Source organism: Onychostoma macrolepis, chromosome 01 (assembly GCF_012432095.1).
Source record: "Onychostoma macrolepis isolate SWU-2019 chromosome 01, ASM1243209v1, whole genome shotgun sequence".
In the NCBI taxonomy this organism is placed as follows: Eukaryota; Metazoa; Chordata; class Actinopteri; order Cypriniformes; family Cyprinidae; genus Onychostoma; species Onychostoma macrolepis.
This window is the reverse complement of record NC_081155.1, coordinates 16120342-16140744: the sequence shown is the minus strand read 5'-3', so window position 1 is coordinate 16140744 and position 20403 is coordinate 16120342. Positions and strand designations below refer to the sequence as shown.

General features: G+C 36.6%; 2 protein-coding genes across 3 annotated transcripts; one reads left to right on the top strand and one right to left on the bottom strand.

Moving 5' to 3' along the window:
* The first annotated feature begins 959 nt into the window (after positions 1 to 959).
* Positions 960 to 13455, top strand: cab39l (calcium binding protein 39-like). The gene is made up of 10 exons (XM_058778726.1): positions 960 to 1063; positions 1146 to 1525; positions 7079 to 7211; positions 9954 to 10118; positions 10203 to 10321; positions 10577 to 10745; positions 10839 to 10898; positions 10985 to 11050; positions 11130 to 11273; positions 11531 to 13455. The coding sequence occupies exons 3-10, from the start codon at positions 7110 to 7112 to the stop codon at positions 11708 to 11710; spliced, it is 1005 nt and encodes a 334-aa protein (XP_058634709.1). The 5' UTR covers positions 960 to 1063; positions 1146 to 1525; positions 7079 to 7109; the 3' UTR covers positions 11711 to 13455.
* Positions 13303 to 19519, bottom strand: cdadc1 (cytidine and dCMP deaminase domain containing 1). 2 transcript variants are annotated; one of them, XM_058778712.1, is made up of 10 exons: positions 19374 to 19517; positions 18806 to 19030; positions 17683 to 17783; positions 17128 to 17305; positions 16412 to 16993; positions 15242 to 15291; positions 14972 to 15141; positions 14609 to 14798; positions 14403 to 14460; positions 13303 to 13925 (listed from the first exon to the last, which is right to left on the bottom strand). In XM_058778712.1, the coding sequence occupies exons 2-10, from the start codon at positions 18924 to 18926 to the stop codon at positions 13861 to 13863; spliced, it is 1515 nt and encodes a 504-aa protein (XP_058634695.1). In that variant the 5' UTR covers positions 18927 to 19030; positions 19374 to 19517; the 3' UTR covers positions 13303 to 13860. The 2 variants fall into 2 exon arrangements, with proteins under 2 accessions (XP_058634695.1, XP_058634686.1); XM_058778703.1 differs by having other exon boundaries at positions 18806 to 19519.
* Between the last annotated feature and the right edge of the window lie 884 nt (positions 19520 to 20403).

Below are 20403 nucleotides of genomic sequence, written 5' to 3'. Positions count from 1 at the left end.
TCATTTTGATATATAAATTAATATATATATATATATATATATATATATATATATATATATATATATATATATATATATATATATATATAAATTAGATTTTATTTACAATTATGGGCTGATATTAAAACTATACAAGAAACAAAATCCTAGTGCTGTCGTGATTAATCGCATCCAAAATAAAAGTTTGTTTACATAATATATGTGTGCTGTTTATTTTTATTATGTATAAATACACGCATGCATGCATGCATATATATATATAGAGAGAGAGAAAGTGTTATGTTCATATATTATATAAATTATATAAATATATACATGTAAATATTTTCAAAATATATACTGTATGTGTGTATTTATATATGCATAATAAATATACACAGTACACACATATTATGTAGGCCTAAACAAAAACTTTTATTTTGGATGCGATTAAACGTTTGACAGCACTACAAAACCATTTTCCTTAATTCACTATTTTATCAGATTTGTATTAACTATGATAATGAAAGATAAATGGGGAAACTTTTATGGTAGAATTTCATTTTCAATCAAACTTAATATATTAAGTAAAACACATCGTAATGGTGGTGGTGACACAACAGAGATACAGTATAACAGCCTTATAGCTAAATTTAGTAAAACAATAGAAGAAGAAAAAATTATATCAAACTGTTTTAGCCAACAAACATTGCAATCAGGAAATATGATTTAATAAATGACAGAAAACTATACAAGACGAACTGAAACTTTGTCTGTATTTAGGCTATACTGTACTTCAAGAAATTCATACTGTATATTAAAAAACAAAGTAGCATAAAAAAAAAAAAATAAAAAAAAAAAAATATATATATATATATATATATATATATATATATATATATATATATATATATATATATATATATATATACTTTCCCCCCCCCCAATTTAACCTGTACAAACTGCACAGATTTCATGCAACAGCCGCTGATCGTTCGCAGTTCGTCGGTGACTCAGAGCCTCGGCGCTTGCGCGACACACTGCGCACTTTGGCTGTGACAGAGTCGTTCAACAGTTCAGGCAGGTATGTGACGCGACAGTTTAAAACGTCGTGATTCAAAATCATGAGTCATGCACTTATTTTAGCCTGTATCTCTTCATAATAGAGTCTGAACACATCCACATCCGGGTAACACGACGCCTCGCTTGAGAGAAGAAGCGCCAGTCTGCATCTGACCTGAGATCAGCTCGCGCAGCGCAGACCACCCCGCCACCGTCTGACACAGGACCGATCCCAGATCATCCTTCAACCGCGGAAAGCCACCCGACAGCGAGTTTGTGCTACAAACCCATCATGTCTTTTGCAGATATACGCGTTTGAGTCAGGCAGTGTTTAATTCGCTTATGCACACATTCCGCTGACGTTCAGCGCGGCGCGCGCACGCACGCACACACACACACACACACAGAGAGTCTGCTGCTCGCTAACACACACACATACACAGAGCCACAGCAGCCGCGGAAGACACAGTTACATCGCAGCACTGTAAGTATTAAACATTTCACACCTTACAGAAACGTTCGCTTGATTTCAAAGCTCGGATTTCTCAACATTGAGCTGCGTGTCTTTTATTTTGCTGTCGCACGAGAATAAGCTAAACGTACGCCCAGTTTTCCGCATGTCGGGCTTGTTTTTGGTAACAGGGCGGACGGGCTGAGTGTTTGAGCCGCGAGCGTCTGACTGTTTCATTGTTCCGTTCTGTGTCGTTCTGTTCGCGTGTTACATTGTGAGCGGCTCGCGCGCTGTCACGCTGTAATTCTGCTGCTGCTATTTGTGTTGAATTGAGTAAACAGGCCTGAAACAGATCACAGCACTGCAAGGCCCGTTCACTCAGTTCAACACAAACACACGCGGATCATGCACCGGAGGGCCTGTTCACTCAGTTCAACATGCATTTCAGCACGATTCTACACAACACCAGGTCTGTCAGATGGTGCCCTGTAGCCTAGGCCTGATAGGCAGATTTGAGAACTTCTGTCACACAAATCTGACGACTGACGTTAAAAATGGCTTGCATTCAACCTTTTTTTGTAATGGAATAATGTGGAGTCTGTAAAGCTCTTTCCACAATTAATTTTTTTAAAGATTGTTTTTGTTTTCAACAGTGTCAAAATTAATGGCATAACTTATCTCTTAATAAACAGATAATCAATATCAAATTGATTGTAAATTTTATTACGTTTAATTAAACTGTTTTAGATTATATATACCCTGGACCACAAAACCAGTCTTAAGTCGCTGGGGTATATTTGTAGCAATAGCCAAAAATACATTGTATGGGTCAAAATATCATTTGGATATTAAGTAAAGATCATGTTCCATGAAGATATTTTGTAAATTTCCTACTGTAAATATATCAAAACTCAATTTTTGATTAGTAATATGCACTGCTAAGGGTGATTTTCTCAATATTTAGATTTTTTTTGCACCCTCAGATTGCAAATATTCAAATAGTTGTCTCAGCCAAATATTGTCCTATCATAACAAACCATACATCAATGGGAAGCTTATTTATGTATACATTTCAGTTGACCTTTATGACTGGTTTTGTGGTCCGGGGGTCACACACACGCACACACGTACATATATATATACACTGCTCAAAAAACTTAAAGGAACACTTTTTAATCAGAGTATAGCATCAAGTCAATTAAACTCCTGGAATATTGATCTGGTCAGTTTCAGCTGCTTTGGTGTGTTACAACAGTGTGGTGCTAACAACAGGTGCACTAGATGGGCAACAATGAGACGACCCCCAAAACGGGAATGGTTTTACAGCTGGAGGCCACTGACATTTTTTTCCCTACTCATCTTTTCTGACTGTCACTACTGGTAGCATGAGGCGATACCTGGACCCTACAGAGGTTGCACAGGCAGTCCAACTCCTCCAGGATGGCACATCAATATGTGCCATTGCCAGAAGGTTTGCTGTGTCTCCCAGCATAGTCTCAAGAGCATGGAGGAGATTCCAGGAGAAAGGCAGTTACTCTAGGAGAGAAAGACAGGGCCGTAGAAGGTCCTTAACCCATTAGCAGGACCGGTATCTGCTCCTTTGTGCAAGGAGGAACAGCATGAGCACTGCCAGAGCCCTACAAAATGACCCCCAGCAGGCAACTGATGTGATTTGTCTCTGACCAAACAATCAGAAACCGACTTCATGAGGGTGGCCTGAGGGCCCGACGTCCTCTAGTGGGCCCTGTGCTCACTGCCCGTCACCATGGAGCTCGATTGGCATTTGCCATTGAACACCAGTATTGGCAGGTCCACCACTGGCGCCCTGTGCTTTTCACAGATAAGAGCAGGTTCACCCTGAGCACATGTGACAGATGTGAAAGGGTCTGGAGAAGCCGTAGAGAACAGCATGACCGGTTTGGTGGTGGGTCAGTGATGGCCTGATGAGGCATATCCATGGAGGGACGCACGGACCTCTACAGGCTAGACAATGGCACCCTGAATGCCATTAGGTATCGGGATGAAATCCTTGGACCCATTGTCAGACCCTACGCTGGTGCAGTGGACCCTGGGTTCCTCCTGGTGCACAACAATGCCTGGCCTCATGTGGCGAGAGTATGCAGGCAGTTCCTGGAGGATGAAGCAATTGATACCATTGAATGGCCCCCATTCTCGCCTGGCCTAAATCAAATAGAACACCTCTGGGACATTATGTTTTGGTCTTCGGTTTTTTGCACCTCAGACTGTCCAGGAGTTCAGTGAAGCCCTGGTCCAGATCTGGGAGGAAATACCCCAGGACACCATCCGTCGTCTCATTAGAAGCATGCCCTGACGTTGCATACAAGCACGTGGGGGCCATACAAACTCCTGAGGACCATTTTGAGTTGCTGCAATGAAATTTCAGCAAAATGGACTAGCCTGCTGCATATTTTTTTCACTTTGATTTTTGGGGTGTCTTTAGGTTGATAATTTTCATTTCCATCAAACGATGAAGACTGACTCATGCATTTTTGCTTAAAGGTGGAGACCCTACCCAATGCATGTTCTGCAAGATTCCCCTTTCTGTCAAACATATTTTATTAGATTGTCCCACTTTTATTGTATGTAGAAAACTCTTATGAAGTGAACTCACTTAAAGAGTTTAGTATAATTTTGCCAGAAAAAGTTTTAGAATTATCATCAAATTAATGTAAAACATTTTGTGTAATATAACGTGTGTTTGTTTGTTTGCTGGTTTTTATTGTATTTGTTATACTTGTATTTGTTTATTTGTTTTTGCCACGAAAATAGCATAAGATGCTGATATGGCATTAAAAACTACTACTACTACTCCATCAAACGATGTGGCATCCTTTCATTCCTAACACATTACCCATATCAGTACAGATATCCAGCTTGATATTTTTCCCCATTGAGATCTGATGTGTTTTCAAAGTGTTCCTTTAATTTTTTTGAGCTGTGTGTGTGTGTGTATGTGTGTGTATGTGTGTGTATATATATATATTAATTTTTTTTTTTTTTTTTTTAAATAACCAAAATATAATAATACCTATTATAGGATGGTCCATGTTTTAAACTCTTCTGGCACTAATGCATCTGTATGATTTATTTTATTATTATAATTATTATTTTTTGTCTTGTGTTTGAGCTCACCAAGAAATTCCAAACAACTACGTAATTTGTCAATAAATAAATACAATTTAATAAATAATATATTTAATAAAATACAATTTAAATTAAATAATATATTAAATTATATTCTATTATATTAATGTATTTTATTATTATTAGTAGTATTTTATTTATATATATATATATATAAAAAATGTTATATATTGTGCATTGACCTTAGTGTTAAAGTTCAATCATTCAGCTCTGTCAACAAATATCTTTATTTGATTTATTGAACTTATACAAGTTTATCAAAAAGCACAACCCTATTTTTGTCAATCACAAATTGACTGACAGCTTGCTTTTGACTAAATTTGCAACCCTCTTTGTCATTCTGCCACATTTATTATACTCTTACATAAATGTGGCCGTGTTCTACCCTATTCTGATGCGATAATATTGTTTTAATTACCAGTAATATGACTGCCTTTGTTGTATAGTAATTGTCTTGACAAATAGATGAATAATTGTGTATTCTTTGGAGTAATTCTCACTGGTTTCTCATCACTATCTGTCTCTCACAAGGGTTTCGCTGTTGTATGAATTATATAGTCTATGTGCTACAGAGTGAGTTCTTCCATGTTGAATGTGATATTTACAGATGGTGGAAGGTGGAGCTTCTTTATTTTTCTTTGTCGAGGACTATATGAAATTCCTAACACTGTCAAACAGCAAGTAGAAGACCTGTTCACTCACTGCTAAATAAATGTGGTCATGTGACATTCCTCAGCGATGGGCCTTTTGATGGTTAAGGTGATTATTGTGATAAACGCGGGAGAGGTGAGGGTGGCATTTGTTGCTGGAGATCAGTTATGACTTATGACTTTGTCATGACTGAGGTGGGTCAGGTCTTGCTTTTATTGCTGGCAGTGTTTGCATAGTGAATTATTGTAAGTCTTTAAACACACCTAGATTGCAGAGTGGACCAAAACTAGTATGATCATCTACTCTAAAATTCTAAACATTTTAGAGTAGTTTCTCAAAAGCATTCTTTTTACAGAAGGTGCTATGAAACTAGATAGGCTATGCTTTATGTAATCATTAATTTTAAGGTGGTTATATTGTTAGATATGTCAGACGCAGCACCAGTCAGTGTGAAAGGAATCTGATCAAAGAGCAGCTTCTGACAGGTGGAGGAACAGGAAATTTCCAACAGGAGCAGTGGACTCTAGGACTCTCTCTCTCTCTCTCTCTCTCTCTCACACACACACACACACACACACACACACACACACGCACACACACACACACACACTGCTTAGGTTCTTAGATCACAGGATTACCAGTCACAAGTTTCACTAGGTTCTCTTGGAAAAACAGTGAATATTCCCCTCATTATGTGGTTTAAGTTCCTCTGACATTTCATTCTGGTGTCAACCCTGTCAAAATGGCTTTGTTTCTGCTATGTACAGATATCAAACTGAGAATAATAATTTCCTTTAATAAATGTTATTTTGAGGCTGGAACAAATGAATGAGTTGTTTCGAGTGGAAGTAAAAAAAAAAAAAATCTTGAAATTACATAATTAAAGCCACTTACTTGCAGCCTGAGGTGGAATTTCAGATCATTACTGTCCTTAATTATTATTGGTGATGTGCAATTAGTTTTAATCTGTGTTGTTATTGTTAAGTAAACCTGAAACTATTACAGATCGTGTTCATTATTTGAAATAAAGCGTAAAATATAATTATAAATATAAATATTAGATGCAAAAACTAACAGCCTAAATAAAAATCACAAATGATGACTTGACAGTTAACGGAAGTAAAATCATTTTAAGCTAAATTGCTATAATTACTACAACTACAACTGAAATAAATTTAAGCTATGTAATATAATGGAACAAAATAGAATAGAAGTATTGAAAGAACAAAAACTAATAATAAAAGTACAACAAAATTACTCAAACTTCTACATTTAAAATGAAAGCTGAAAAAAATCAGATATTCTATATATTATTACAGTAATAGGTCTATATAAATAATACTAAAATAGCACTAGTTTTAATGGTACATTTCTGCTGTTGCTGAGGACAAAATTACCCGTTCTTTGTGACTTGACCACATTTTTAGAAAAATATTCATTGAATAATAGTCAGCAAATGTTTGACAATTTAGTTTTTTAAAAGAAATTCATAAGTAGGCAGTAGGCACTGTTTGTATTTGTCTTAATTTCAAGCATTTAAACACATTTTATTTCAAAAGGTTTTGAAGATCACGAGAAATTTTATAATCAGTCAAGTATGTATTTGTGCTGTGTTTCATCCATAGAATATTTCCCAGTTAAATATTTTAGGCAGTTGCCTACTTTAAACTGTAGAAGATTTTGTCTTTTGCCTCCGAATATTGCTGTCAGAATTGAAGAGAGCAGTCAAAACAATTGACCCGTGTCCTTTTTTTTTTTTTTTTACTCCAGGTTCTAAAGCAAGAAGTCTACGGCCACAACCATGCCACTATTTGGTAAATCTCACAAGAACCCCACAGAAATTGTGAAGACCCTGAAGGACAACCTCTCAATCCTGGTGAAGCAGGACAAGAAGACAGAGAAGGTATGAGTTTGAAAGCAGTTCCTGTGGGTAATATGAGTGAATAACACCTGCAGAAAACACTTGTTTCGCTAGAGGAATTCTATTAGGTAACAGTGCAAACATGGCAAAAAAAAATGTGTGCTGAGCACTATTGGTGAGGAGTTATTGCCCATCTTGCAGGCAGGCTCTGATTGCTAGCTTTTTAAAGGATGAAGCAGATTGCTGCAATCTGGCATACTTTACAGGACTGTACAACAAGTTAATAAGCTTAATTTGCCACAAATGAGGTTTGTTTATACAAAAAAGAAAGACAAGAGTTTAGCACAGGGCCTTTCCAGTGCATTTAGTGCTTGCTTAAGATGGACTACATGTGTTTTTACACTGAAATACATTGTGCAAATGTAGCACAAAAGTTTAGCTTGGTCCACCGGTCAGATTTTTTCTCCCCTTATTTTTCCACTCTCATCCCAGGATTTTATTCCATTTCATTCTGGTATTAATCCCAGTTGTTACAGAAACCCTCAGATGATTGCATAATGAATTCGACTATTGAGTGATGATGCTCAAGTTTCCTAGGTCTCTCTACAGCTTTACCCTGAGACACATTATAGCTCTTTTTAACCATAATATCAGCGTTGTTCTCTAAATCAGCCTTCTTTCCACTGCTGATTTTTCCAGTGTGTTTTTGCATTTTTCATTTGCTTTTTCAGAGACGTAGGCCAGGCCAAAGGCAAATAAGTGTTTTAAACCAGTGCCGTAGATCAGACGGAGAACTTAATTCGGCAGTGGACATGATTCATCTTATCCTAAAATGTGATCAAAATGCATATCTACATTTTGAGCACATTTTAGGATAAGTAAGATTGTAATTGCGCTTCACCACACTTGATTTGAGTATTAACTTAAATCCAGTCAACTTTTTTTTTTTTTTTTTTTTATATATAATTTGCTGTTTAGTGTATGGAAATGTCTGTGAATGGCCTTTGGCAGTTTTGTGAGCAGTGCACACCAGACTAACGGAGGCATGCAGTCTGAAATTGAGGCTAGCGTCTGAGAAAATTTTATTTAATCAGAACTCCTCTTTAGATGACTTTAAGATTTTAAATAAATTTCTTCCAAAGAGCTTTCAGTTATAGGTATTTTTCTTGTTGAATGGCAGTTGTTTGTTGATGTCATTTATTTTAGTGTCATATACTACTTGCTAATATATAGTTTCATATTTTGTTCACTTTAATTTTGTTGTCATTTTATTATGTATTTGTCTCTTTGATAGTTTTTTTTTTTTTTATGTCTGTCTTTATGTAGTTTCTATTTATTAATTTTACTTGGGTTTAGTTATTTTAGTACTTAAAATTAAATGAAAATGTGAAATGTTGCATTGGCTCATAGTGAGATAATTGTAAGTTTTTGGGTATTTAATTTAATTACATTTTTTTCAGTTTTGTATTTTATATTTAGTTAATGTTTATTTTATTTCAAGGAAATAATTTTTAATGGTTTTAGTTTTTTTTTTTTAAAGGGTTAGTTCACTCAAAAATGAAAGTGCTGTCATTAATTACTCACCCTCATGTCGTTCCAAACCTGTAAAGACCTCCGTTCATCTTCAGAACACAAATGAAGATATTTTGGATGAAATCTGAGAGCTCTCTGACCCTCTCATAGACAGCAAGGATCCTTACACGATCAAGGTCCAGACACATCGGTAAAGTAATCCATGTGACATCAGGGATTCAAACGTAATTTTATGAAGATACTTTCTACGCAAAGAAAACAATAATAATATAAGTTCTGCCATTTTGGAGACTACCCCTGAACGTAATCAGTGTTGTTTATGTTCAGTAGACAGCGCACATATGCTGAACTTAAACGAGGCTGATTACGTTCTGGGGTACTCTCCAAAAAGGCGGAAGACGGTAACTCGTTGAGAAGAATTGTTGAATAAATTGTTTTCTTTGCGCACAATAAGTATTCTTGCTGCTTTTCAAAATTACGTTTGAACCCTTGATGTCACATGGATTATTTTAACAATGTCCTTGCTATGTTTCTGTGCCTTGATCATGTTAAGGATCCTTGCTGTCTATGAGAGGGTCAGAGAGCTCTCAGAATACATCAAAAATATCTTCATTTGTGTTCTGAAGATGAACGAAGGTCTTACAGGTTTGGAACGACATGAGGGTGAGTAATTAATGACAGAATTTTTATTTTTGGGTGAACTAACTACCCCTTTAAGGTAACTTTAATTTTAATCTCAATGTCCGTAAATGGCTCAGTTTACTGAATATGAACCCCGTTTTCAGTACATCCTCAATAGACCCAAATGAGCAAGAGTTCGGGTTCCTGGAAGCGCTCGTGTTTGTGCTGCGAGTACAAAGCTGTCGGAGAGGTGGGAATATCGCTCCACTGCCCGACCTCTTTCTCATTTTCATCTGCCCGCTAAGGCTCTTTTCAGCAGCCCTGTGTTAAAGTCAAGCGTTTGAAGTGCTGGGAACCTGCTGATTGTTACTCCGAGGTCCTGGGAGGGAAATCCATATGCTCCACGATACCTCCACACTTTCAAACCTGTTTCAGCAGCTGATAAATAGCTAATGATGTTCTTTGTATAATGAGCTTACGTGTGAAATTACCCAGAATCCTTTTAGCTGTTCAGAGCAATATACAGCTTGATGCCATATGCTCTTAACACACACGTGTGGAAATGTATTGAGTTATCACCATGTTTTGTAGTGATTATTTGTGAAAAAGTGATTTTTGTGTGTTTGTCAGGCTTCAGAGGAGGTGTCGAAATGTCTGGTGGCGATGAAAGAGATCCTGTACGGCACTAACGACAAGGAGCCACACACAGAAACGGTGGCCCAACTGGCCCAAGAGCTCTACAACAGCGGCCTGCTCATCTCACTGGTGGAAAACCTGCAAGTCATCGATTTTGAGGTGAGGATACTGCTTGTTCTCTTTCATCTTTTTATTTATGATTGTAATAATGGGTATAATAACATTGTCTATGTGTGTTCACAGGGTAAAAAGGACGTTTGTCAGATCTTCAACAACATCCTGCGCAGGCAGATCGGGACCCGCAGCCCAACAGTGGAATATTTCTGCTCTCATCAGGAAGTTCTTTTCATCTTACTCAAAGGGTGAGAGATGATGGGTATTTTTGAAATGTAGCATGTAAGCATGTTACTTTGAAACTGCTGGCTTGGAAAAGCTTTGAAATGTTCACGTTACGGTTTCCATTCCATCATTCCATCTATTCATCTGAGTAAGTTTACATCTAAAATCAAGATCAGAAGACCGAACGTGGAATAGATCCAAAATCATGAAGTTGTGTTTTCCTGAACATGGCTTCACATTAATGTGAACTTGACATTTCTGCTGTGGTGCTGTGGCAGGTATGAGACTCCTCAGGTGGCATTGAATTGTGGGATTATGCTGCGCGAGTGCATCCGGCATGAACCTCTTGCCAAAATCGTCCTCCAATCTGAACACTTTAAAGATTTCTTCAGTTACGTGGAGATGTCCACATTTGACATCGCCTCTGACGCGTTTGCCACCTTCAAGGTAAGTGCTATATTTTTTAACACATTATTAATTGTTACATAAATGATTTGTTAAATGGTACTCATTGCACTTTTGTTTTTTGTTTTTTTACAGGACCTACTCACAAGACACAAGGTTCTGGTGGCGGAATTTTTAGAACAGAACTATGACGCGGTAATATAGAATTTTTTTGGTTGTTAATTTTTATCATAGAATTTAGGAAAACTACCATTTTTAAATGACTGTCCTTGATCTTCCAGGTTTTTGATAACTATGAGAAACTGCTTCACTCTGAGAACTACGTGACCAAGAGACAGTCGTTGAAGGTGTGTGTTGTGACATTGATTTTCGTCTTCTCTAGCCTGTACTGTCATTAACATCACGTGTTTGTGTGTTATGTGACAGCTGCTGGGTGAACTGCTCCTGGACAGACACAACTTCACAGTCATGACACGGTACATCAGTAAACCAGAGAACCTGAAGCTCATGATGAACCTCCTGAGAGACAAGAGCCCCAACATTCAGTTTGAGGCTTTCCATGTCTTCAAGGTACACCTTATTCTTTCAAAAAAAAAAAAATGTCACACTGTCAACTCCAAAATGGGGGGGGAAACACCATAAAATGATCAGAATTGTGGTTTATATGACAAATGCATTATGCTCCAAAACTTCTAAAGGCCATATGATAGTTTTGTGTGAGGAACAAATTGAAATATAAGAGAATTTTTATGAATTTAACAAATTTATTGTAATTTGCCTTGATTTTAATCATACTTTTTTTTTTTTTTTTCTGTGCATTTCTTCAGGTGTTTGTGGCCAATCCAAATAAAACACAGCCCATCGTAGACATTCTATTGAAGAACCAAACGAAACTCATCGACTTCCTTAGCAACTTTCAGAAGGATCGCACAGACGACGAGCAGTTTAACGATGAAAAGACGTACCTCGTCAAACAAATACGAGACCTAAAGAAGCCAGCCTCCTAAACTCTAGCTATTGCAGTATTAGGAAATAAAACAACAAAAAAACACAAAAAATATATTAACAATAATAATTCTATTTAAAATCTTGAATAATTTTGTCTTTTCTTAGTTCTGAGGCTTACAAAAGAAGGTTCCTGATCATTGATGTTCTCTGTTCTTATTTGCTTTTCTTTTTCCTTCATTCATGTTTTATTTTATCGCAAACTCTCGTGCCATGATAGGATGGTTTAAAAGTAGGAATCAGCCAGTTTGAGTTATGGGAAGAACCGTCTAAGAACATCAAGTCACCGTGCAGATGAGGAAGTACAGGTAAACTTTCATTTTCCGTTTCCGGATGGTTTTGGCGAGCCTGGACACTCTACGTTCTCCGTGGCACCAACAGCGCCACAACACGGCGGTTTCGCTATACTAGAAGAGATTGTGTTATTTGAATATTGCTGGAAAAGAGGTGAAATTCCCAAAAGATTAATTACGAGCTGTTGATTTTTCTGTTGAAGACTTGTAACTGCACTAATCTTCGTTCTTGCATTCCTCCTTTGTCGACTTTTCATGGCTTTTCTCTGGCATCAGCGTCTGCTTTTATTTCATTCGCCCAAACACTACAAACCTGATGATTTCCTCCCTGTTCTCTTTATTCTGTTCGTGTTTTATAAGAATTATTTAGAAGGATGAATTCATTTATCAGTATTTTAATTATTGTTTATCTGAGCTGAAACAGAAAGAGCATCTGTGGGTCTTCATGTACATTTTGAGTTGCTGCCAGGCCGTTTCTCTGATCGGAAAGCATCGCTATTTTGTTTTATATATTTTTATTTGATGTTTACCTAGGTTTAAAAAAAGACAAACGCTGATTTTACTCTTAAGGTGGTTGCCGTTTTAGAAGAATCTTGAAAAATCAACTGTGGCACTAAGTGAACCGGTGTATATTCCAACTCGTCGATTTCCTGTAGATCAGTGAGGTATAGCTATAGTGCTGTGGTATTACTATTGTATGCTCTGTACTATAGTAACCCTAGTGCTATAAGTATTTCTTAACTTTAGTACGTCATACTAAAGTGCGTCTTATACTGTAGTGCAGCTGTAGTATTATATTCATTTCTATACTATAGTATACCTTTTACTGTAGTATGTATTTCGTGCTATAACCCATGATTCATCTGTCTTTGATTTTTGACAGAGGTAGATTGTTGCATAGCTGAAAAACAAGATGAAATGAGGACACAAATGTACAAACAGGTGCCTTTTGTTCTTGAGTTGTTAATTTACTCTTTTGCTCACTTTTTTTTTTTTATTTGAGAAGAAATTTTGGAAGGGGGAGCTTAATTTCGTTTTATTGTTTTTAATATGTTCTCATTGAGCATATTTAGCTTGATTAAGCAATGAACCTCTTTAACTCACTATATTTGAGTTATGCTGTTGAAGAAAATTCATTAAATTTCATTCTTTTTTCCTCTACAGTTGATTGATTGTTTTATTACGATCGTCTTTAGGTTTATGGGATGAAATATGCTTTGGTGGTTAAGACCCATCACTCACAGTGTGACGCAAATTCATTTGTTCTCTAAAGCAACTATTTTCAAATTATTCGCATGAAGCCAAATTTCTTAAATATATTTGTCAGCAGTTACATTGAAGATGCCAAAACATGTTCAAAATTTGAATTCAAATTTTTCCTACTACACATACAGGTGCAGTGTCCATCTGAAATGCTAATAGTACCATTTCAATAAAGACCAACTGAAGCATTAGCAACATTGTTGACTCCTTTTTTTTTTTTTTCAAAGAAAGGACATTGGGTACTGTATGTATTTTACACTGTAAATTAAGAACAAATTGAAAGGGTAGTATATTGTGTGGACAGTTCTGCTTATCGCTTCAACTTGATACATTTAAAAACTTGTGTGCAATAAACTTGTACAATTTTAAAACCTTTCAACCCAAATTCCATTTCTAAAATGCATATAATTAAACATTTAACAGACTGTCCTGGTAAACTAATGAAAAAAAGCATAAAACATCCCTCTTTTATGCTGTATTGTAGTGGTAAGATGATGCTGATTTGAATCATGCTGCGTGAGTATGGCAGGTTAAATAGTGTTTGAACATCATCTGTTGCTGCCATCGTGGCAGGAGAACAGCTTTCGAAATGTCTTCTATGATCGCAGTCTCTTATTGCACTGAAAATTAGTTCCCTCCTCTCTTCGTTTCATGTAGCCATCTGTAAAAAAATTAATAATAATAATACAGCGGGTGTCACATGCTATATTCCATCTAATTATTATTCATGCAGCTTTTAAGAACTTCAGACTGAATGTTTGAACATATAGTATATAATTGAGTACTCGGAACATTTGAATATACTTTAAAAATTTAGTTTGTCACGCCACAGGACCATTTAAATCCAATTATATTCAATGAGCTACTAGAGAAAACAATGGTGAGCAAACACTGGACCTTAGATTTTATACTTTCACTTATACATTTTAACCTAAAATGTTTATTTTGATTTACAAGAATATAATAAATACCCACAAATCTGAACTACAACACTAATTAAACGCTTCACTAAAGAAAAAAAGATTTTTGGTACTAATAAATAATGGGTTCAGAAAAATAGCAGCTTTTTCCCCACCCAGTTACTGAGAAACTTTGATAATGGTGGGGTTTTTTTTAATTGAGACCCAAAAACACTTACTTGCTGTGGGCGGAGCAGTTTGTTCTGACATATGTCTAGCAGATGATTTCTGCTGCCACTGGAAAATAAAAAATACATATGTATTATAGTTTTTAAAATTTTTATCATAAATGTAAAACAAAAATAAAATAAGAAAAAATGAAAATACGTCAATATAACAGTGGTGTTTGTTTATAATTTCTCTCAATGATTTACTCTGCACTTACAATGAACTTCTGGACGCCGCTGAGTTTGTCGAACCTGAGGTAGGAGATGTCATGTTTGACTTTGTTGCTGTCCAGGTCTGTGGTGTAGATCTGCTTTATTCCAGCGCAGCCGATCAGAGGAACACACTCGTCACACGGGCATTTGGTCACAAAAATCATTGTGTTCTCCTCTTCTTTTATCTCTGCGCTCCTGCAGATTGGCGGGAAACAAAAGGAGGAGGCGGGAATCAGAATGAATTGATTTATTTGAACATTCGAATGGCCTGTATTTAAAACCGAGCACATCTCCAGCGTGAGCTGATGAACAGTTGTTGTGGTGGGCAACTGTTCTTCTGACAGCTCTGCTCCTTCCATGAGTCTCACCTGAATGTGAGTGCGTTCTGCTCCGCATGGAGGATGTATCTGTACTTCCTGTTCTGCCTCTCCTCTTGCTTGTGATCCATCTGAGGATACTCTGCGTACTGTGAGCCCACTGGATAGGCATTGTACCCACAGCCCACTAGGTAAAGCCGACCTGTGCCATCACATTGCGACTAGAGGTAGTTTAAAACACAGAAGATAATATAAGAGAGGTTTTCTTTATTTAAATACATTTATAAATTCTAAGTCATGTTTTATACGTTTTTGGCTCACCTGTTTTCCCTCAGCCCAAATAACTGCACCAACTCCCAATTTAGGATCCTCTACATAAAGAGACAGCACACACACACACACACACACACAAAGAAAACATTTGAACTGCACCTCAATTTGACTTTGCACCCTTACATCATCCTCCAGGAAATGATATCATTTTGCCAGGAAAACAACAACAGCATTAGCAATGGACTAGTTGGGCTGTCTCACTTTATGACATTACATACTGTCAGATAAAGTACTCATAATGATATTAAGATTTCAAAATATGGTTAACTCTTATTTGGTTAACGTAATTTACGAGACAGAGACGGATTCACCAGCTTTCAGAGTTTTCAGTGTTATACAGTAGGAGGCGCTATTAAGCATCTCCTGAAAGAGCACTGAACATCTGAAAATTTTGTGAAAATGGTCAAAGATGGCAACCAATTAAAAAAAAAAAGGTGACAAGCAGCTGTCATCCTCAGGTAAGCTATCAATTCCTCGCTGAGCATTGACAAACTTTACCACTTTAGCACTCCAACCTGTTGATAATTGTGTTGCTATTTTGTAAATTCTCAAGTCTTATTTAAATTTGTTGCAAAGTTTACATTTACATCACAAATTCAACGCACAAATGGCTTGAAGTTGTCCTGAAATGAAAATTCACCTTATCTGTTTTCTAAATGCACCTTATTGATCTTTCTGTCAACGATTCATCAATGCTTTTTTTTTTTTTTTTTTTTTCATTTTATGAGCCCTTAATCCCAAAGTTGATTTCTAATCTAAAAGTCTCAATTTTCTATTGAAACAACATTGTATGTTGGGCTTCTCCAATCATTTAGTCTGCTTAAATCCCGTCCTGTTTTACAATCGACTTTAAACTCGCATTCAGATCTGCCTTCATCCAATTAACAACTGATGGACAGAAAGAAGTCCCACTCAACATTACTTTTTTGTCTTTGTCATTAATCTGCTCCTCCTTTTACCTTTTGATTTAAATTTATCTTTAACTAAAACAAGACCTGATGCTTCTGATTTCTGCCAACCGTTCTACATTTTAAGCAACACTAGATTCATGTTCATAGATTCATCACTTTTGGATTCTTGATTTGTGTATTTTTGATAACAGCTGAACATTTTGATGTTAATTAGTCAAACAAGTGAATGTAATTGAACAGAATTCACCTGTTCTACACGCCAGTAATCGGGCCTGTATGATACAGTGTCGCACCACATCCTGAGGTAAAGCTGGAGAACCCGTCCCTAAAGGCTCTCTCATGAAGAACCCATAATCTTCTTCTAGAACCGGAACGCTTGCGGCGGCGGATGCCAGAATCCTAACGAGATTCCTCATATGCTGCCTTAAGTTGCTAAAATTTGGTTCCGCACAGAAGCTCTCCAGTCCCATTTTGTTCAGCACATACTTATGCTGTTCCTCATCATTTATAAAGAACTTCTCCAAGAATTCATCCAAGTTGTTCCACCATTCCCTTCTAAAGATATCCTTAACATCGAGAGTTGGTTTGTCCGCAGCAATCTTCCCAAGGAAGTCACAGTTTTGAGAAGTTTCGTCCACAAACTGCTGCATGGTGCAGTCCAGAGGCTGCAGAAGCACACAGATGTGGGGTCTGCTGTTGGACTTCAGTCTTTCTGCAGCTGTGGCATCCAAGATGGCTTCCTGGTGACTGGAGTCTGTATGATCGTGTCTACCTGACAGCAAACTGATCTCAGCATCACCGGGCCAGTACGCTATCCTACTCACACCAGCTGAACAAAGAGAGATGAGAGAGAGGCTAACAACAAGGGGCAAGATAGGCACTCAGATAGAAATTAAAATTAAATATAAAAACTTCATTTATTTATCAGAAATATGGTTATAGACAGTGCCATTGTGAACATACCATTGATGAGCATCTTGAGGCAGGTAGAACAGGGTTTTCTGGAGAAGTAGAGATCGCATCCCTTCAGTCTGGGTCCGTGTTTGACAACAGCCACCTGTCCTGCATGTAACTGTGCACTGGAGCAATGCAGACCCAGAACCCTGCACTCATGGACCACCACAAGACCACTATCTCCAGCCTGGATCCAAATACAATACCTCTCATTATTTATATATCCATACAGCTAATGAGTCATAAGATGTAGCAGCCCTTCCAGTTCATACACACCACAGGTTCATTAGCATCTTCAGAGCACATGAGTCATTGTACACACAACAGGGACTCTGTCATGTGGGAAAACGTTTTCCAATAATAATTCTGTTGTAGACTGAGAATGTTGGTTTTTTTTGTTTAATTTTTTTTTTCTTCACAGGAATATATACAAATCAGGACATTTTACATGGGTAGATACAATTTGCAACACATTTTTCTTCATTGCATTTTAAATGGCTTTTAATGTAAGCTCTGTCCTCAAAACACACACGATTGCTTCAGAGGAAATGAAAATGTGCCTACTGAATCATTCTCGCGTTGCTGTGGCTCTTTCTTTGGGAAGAGTTCCATCCATAGACTCAACAATGTGAAGAGGTTGGCTTTGGACAGTCGAGGTCCATGACCTGAAACAAACAAATAGGATTTTTGTGAATAGACTAATGACAAAACAAAAAGCTACTAATTTTTAATGTTATGAGATAATCAAACAATGGAGACATACCAATAATCGATTAGACCATGTTCAATGTGTTTAAACATTTTAAATTTAGCTAATTTGTTTTTCACTTTAAAATTTTTTGTATCCATAATTTTTGGTACATAACACCTTCATTATGATTATTTTATTGCTGTATTATAATGATTACTGTTTGTATAATATTATTATTTGCAGCTAGTAGTAGTCATGATATTATATTTATGCAAAATACTGACTGGGATTAAGAATAAGATTTGGTGGATAAGTATTGATGTAGTTTTTTAGTCATCACATCAAAAAGCAGAAGATGATAAAATATTAATAAAATAAAAAATATATATAATCTATAAGGAAATGGTTAGCATAAAATATTAGAATTCTAATTAAAATATATGTAATGCAATCAGATAGATCTTAAAATTAAGTTGCTGACATAGACATTAAATGAGAATGTATACACTATATTGCCAAAAGTATTGGGTCACCCCCTTCTAATGGACAGGTTTGACTACTTTAGTCATTTCCATGAGTACAGATCTTAAATACAGCTTGGATTAGGACTTGGCTTTCTGCAGACCAGTCAAGTTCTTCCACACTGACTCAATCAATCATTTCTTTTTGAACCTTGCGTTATACACAGAGGCATTGTTATGTTAGAATAGAAAAGGGTCCTGTGCAAACTGTTGCTTTAAAATTAGAAGCACACAGTTCCCTAGAATATCATTATATGCTTAAACATTAAGATCTGTACTCATGGAAATTACTAAAGTAGTCAAACCTGTTCATTAGAAGGGGGTGACCCAATACTTTTGGCAATATAGTGTATATGAAATGCATAATAACCTGCTAGTAAATAATTTAACGACAAAAATCATCATAATCGCAGAAGTGAAACGGCTTTGAAGAAGAGGCTGTAAAACTGAGCTGTCCTGGTCACCATAATCTAACCTTGTACTTTGGCATCGGTCTGTACTCCGGTATCCCTCGCATTGCGCACTTCCTCGCCGTTTGGAATAGATCTGTTTCTCTCGAAATCCCGGTGAGGCCGCCGACTGTCCGGTGCTGCCATTCAAGCCCGATCAGCATTGACCTGTCATTGACAACAACAGCCCCTCCGCCTTCTTCACGCTGTCCTCTTCCTATTAGCGCTGACGTCACCAGGGGGCGGGGCATCTGTTCTTGATCATAGCAGCACACAGACGAGACCCAAACACCACACCCGGAACAGCCCGATGGACATGTTACATTCATTAGCATCAATAGACAACTGATCCTCTCTAGCAGCTCGCAATCTTCTACAAGATACTGGATCATGGAGGCAGGGATTTTCTCTCATGCAGTCACAGGAGCATCAGTGATGTTGGGAGATTGGGGTCTGACCAGGGCCGTAACCACCATAGACATTGAAAGTGTAATTAAATAATTAATTAAAATAATTAAAAGTGGCCAAACTGTCAGTTATAGATATGGCCATTTTGAGAGAGAGAGAGAGATGAAAGTTGCGTTTGTGAATTACCTGCATCTGTGCATCTCTTTCTACAAAAAAATGAAGCTGCGAGTTTAGTTACTTAAAAACAGCGATTTTATCTCCTTGTTGTTGAGTAATAATGTAGCGACCCAGTATCAAAGCTATTTTATTAATGACAGTCACGGGGCAGCGGGCCGTAGACAAGTTTCTGTGCTCTGATTTGTGCGCCAGCGGTGTGCGCGTGCGTCAAGTGGCGCGTGTATAACTTTTTATACACTGCCGTTCAAAATCAGCTCGATTTTTAATTTCTTTTTTTTTTTTTTTTTACTGAAGTCTCTTAAAGGCTGTATTTATTTGGTTAAAAATACAGAAAAAAATAAGTAATATTGTGAAATATTACATATTGGCTTCCTATGTGAATATATTTTAAAATACTATAATTTATTTCTGTGACGTAGCGCTGTATTTTCAGCATCATTACTCCAGTCTTCAGTGTCACATGATCCTTCAGAAATCATTCTAATATGCTGATTTATTAACAGTATTGAAAATGTTTTTGGAACCTCTTTATTCAAAATAGTAATCTTTTTAAACAATATACGTCTTTACTATCACTTTTATCCATTTAACACATCCTTGCTGAATAAAAGTATTAATTTCTTTTTTGAAAAAAAAAAAAAGAAGAAAATTTACTGACCCCAAACTTTTGAATAGTAGTGTATATTGTATCACAAAATATCTATTTTGAATAAACACTGTTCTTTTTAACTTTTTATTTATCAATGAATCCTGAAAAAAGTATCACAGGTCCCAAAAAAATATGAAGCAGCACAACTGTTTCCAACATTGATTATAAATTAGCATATTAGAATGATTTCTGAAGGAAGACTGGAGTAATAATGCTGAAAATTCAGCTTTATATTAAAATATAAAACTGTTATTTTAAATTACAATAATATTTCACAAAATGATGTTTTTTTCTGTATTTTTTATCAAATAAATCCAGCCTTGTTTATTGAAACTTCTTACTGATCCCAAACTTGAATGGCTGTGTCTGTGTTTGTGTGTGTGTGTAGAC

What these genes read in the sequence shown, in the direction of transcription:
- cdadc1 (XM_058778703.1), bottom strand. Translation starts at nt 18,926, where the DNA reads ATGGCAGCACCGGACAGTCGGCGGCCTCACCGGGATTTCGAGAGAAAC. An exon ending in TTTGGGCTGAGGGAAAACAG is followed by an intron (nt 15,142 to 15,241) that starts GTGAGCCAAAAA and finishes AACTACCTCTAG; the next exon opens with TCGCAATGTGATGGCACAGG. An exon ending in AACTGCTCCGCCCACAGCAA is followed by an intron (nt 13,926 to 14,402) that starts GTAAGTGTTTTT and finishes ATTTTTTTACAG; the next exon opens with ATGGCTACATGAAACGAAGA.
- cab39l (XM_058778726.1), top strand. Translation starts at nt 7,110, where the DNA reads ATGCCACTATTTGGTAAATCTCACAAGAACCCCACAGAAATTGTGAAG. An exon ending in CTTTTCATCTTACTCAAAGG is followed by an intron (nt 10,322 to 10,576) that starts GTGAGAGATGAT and finishes GTGCTGTGGCAG; the next exon opens with GTATGAGACTCCTCAGGTGG. An exon ending in ACGCGTTTGCCACCTTCAAG is followed by an intron (nt 10,746 to 10,838) that starts GTAAGTGCTATA and finishes GTTTTTTTACAG; the next exon opens with GACCTACTCACAAGACACAA.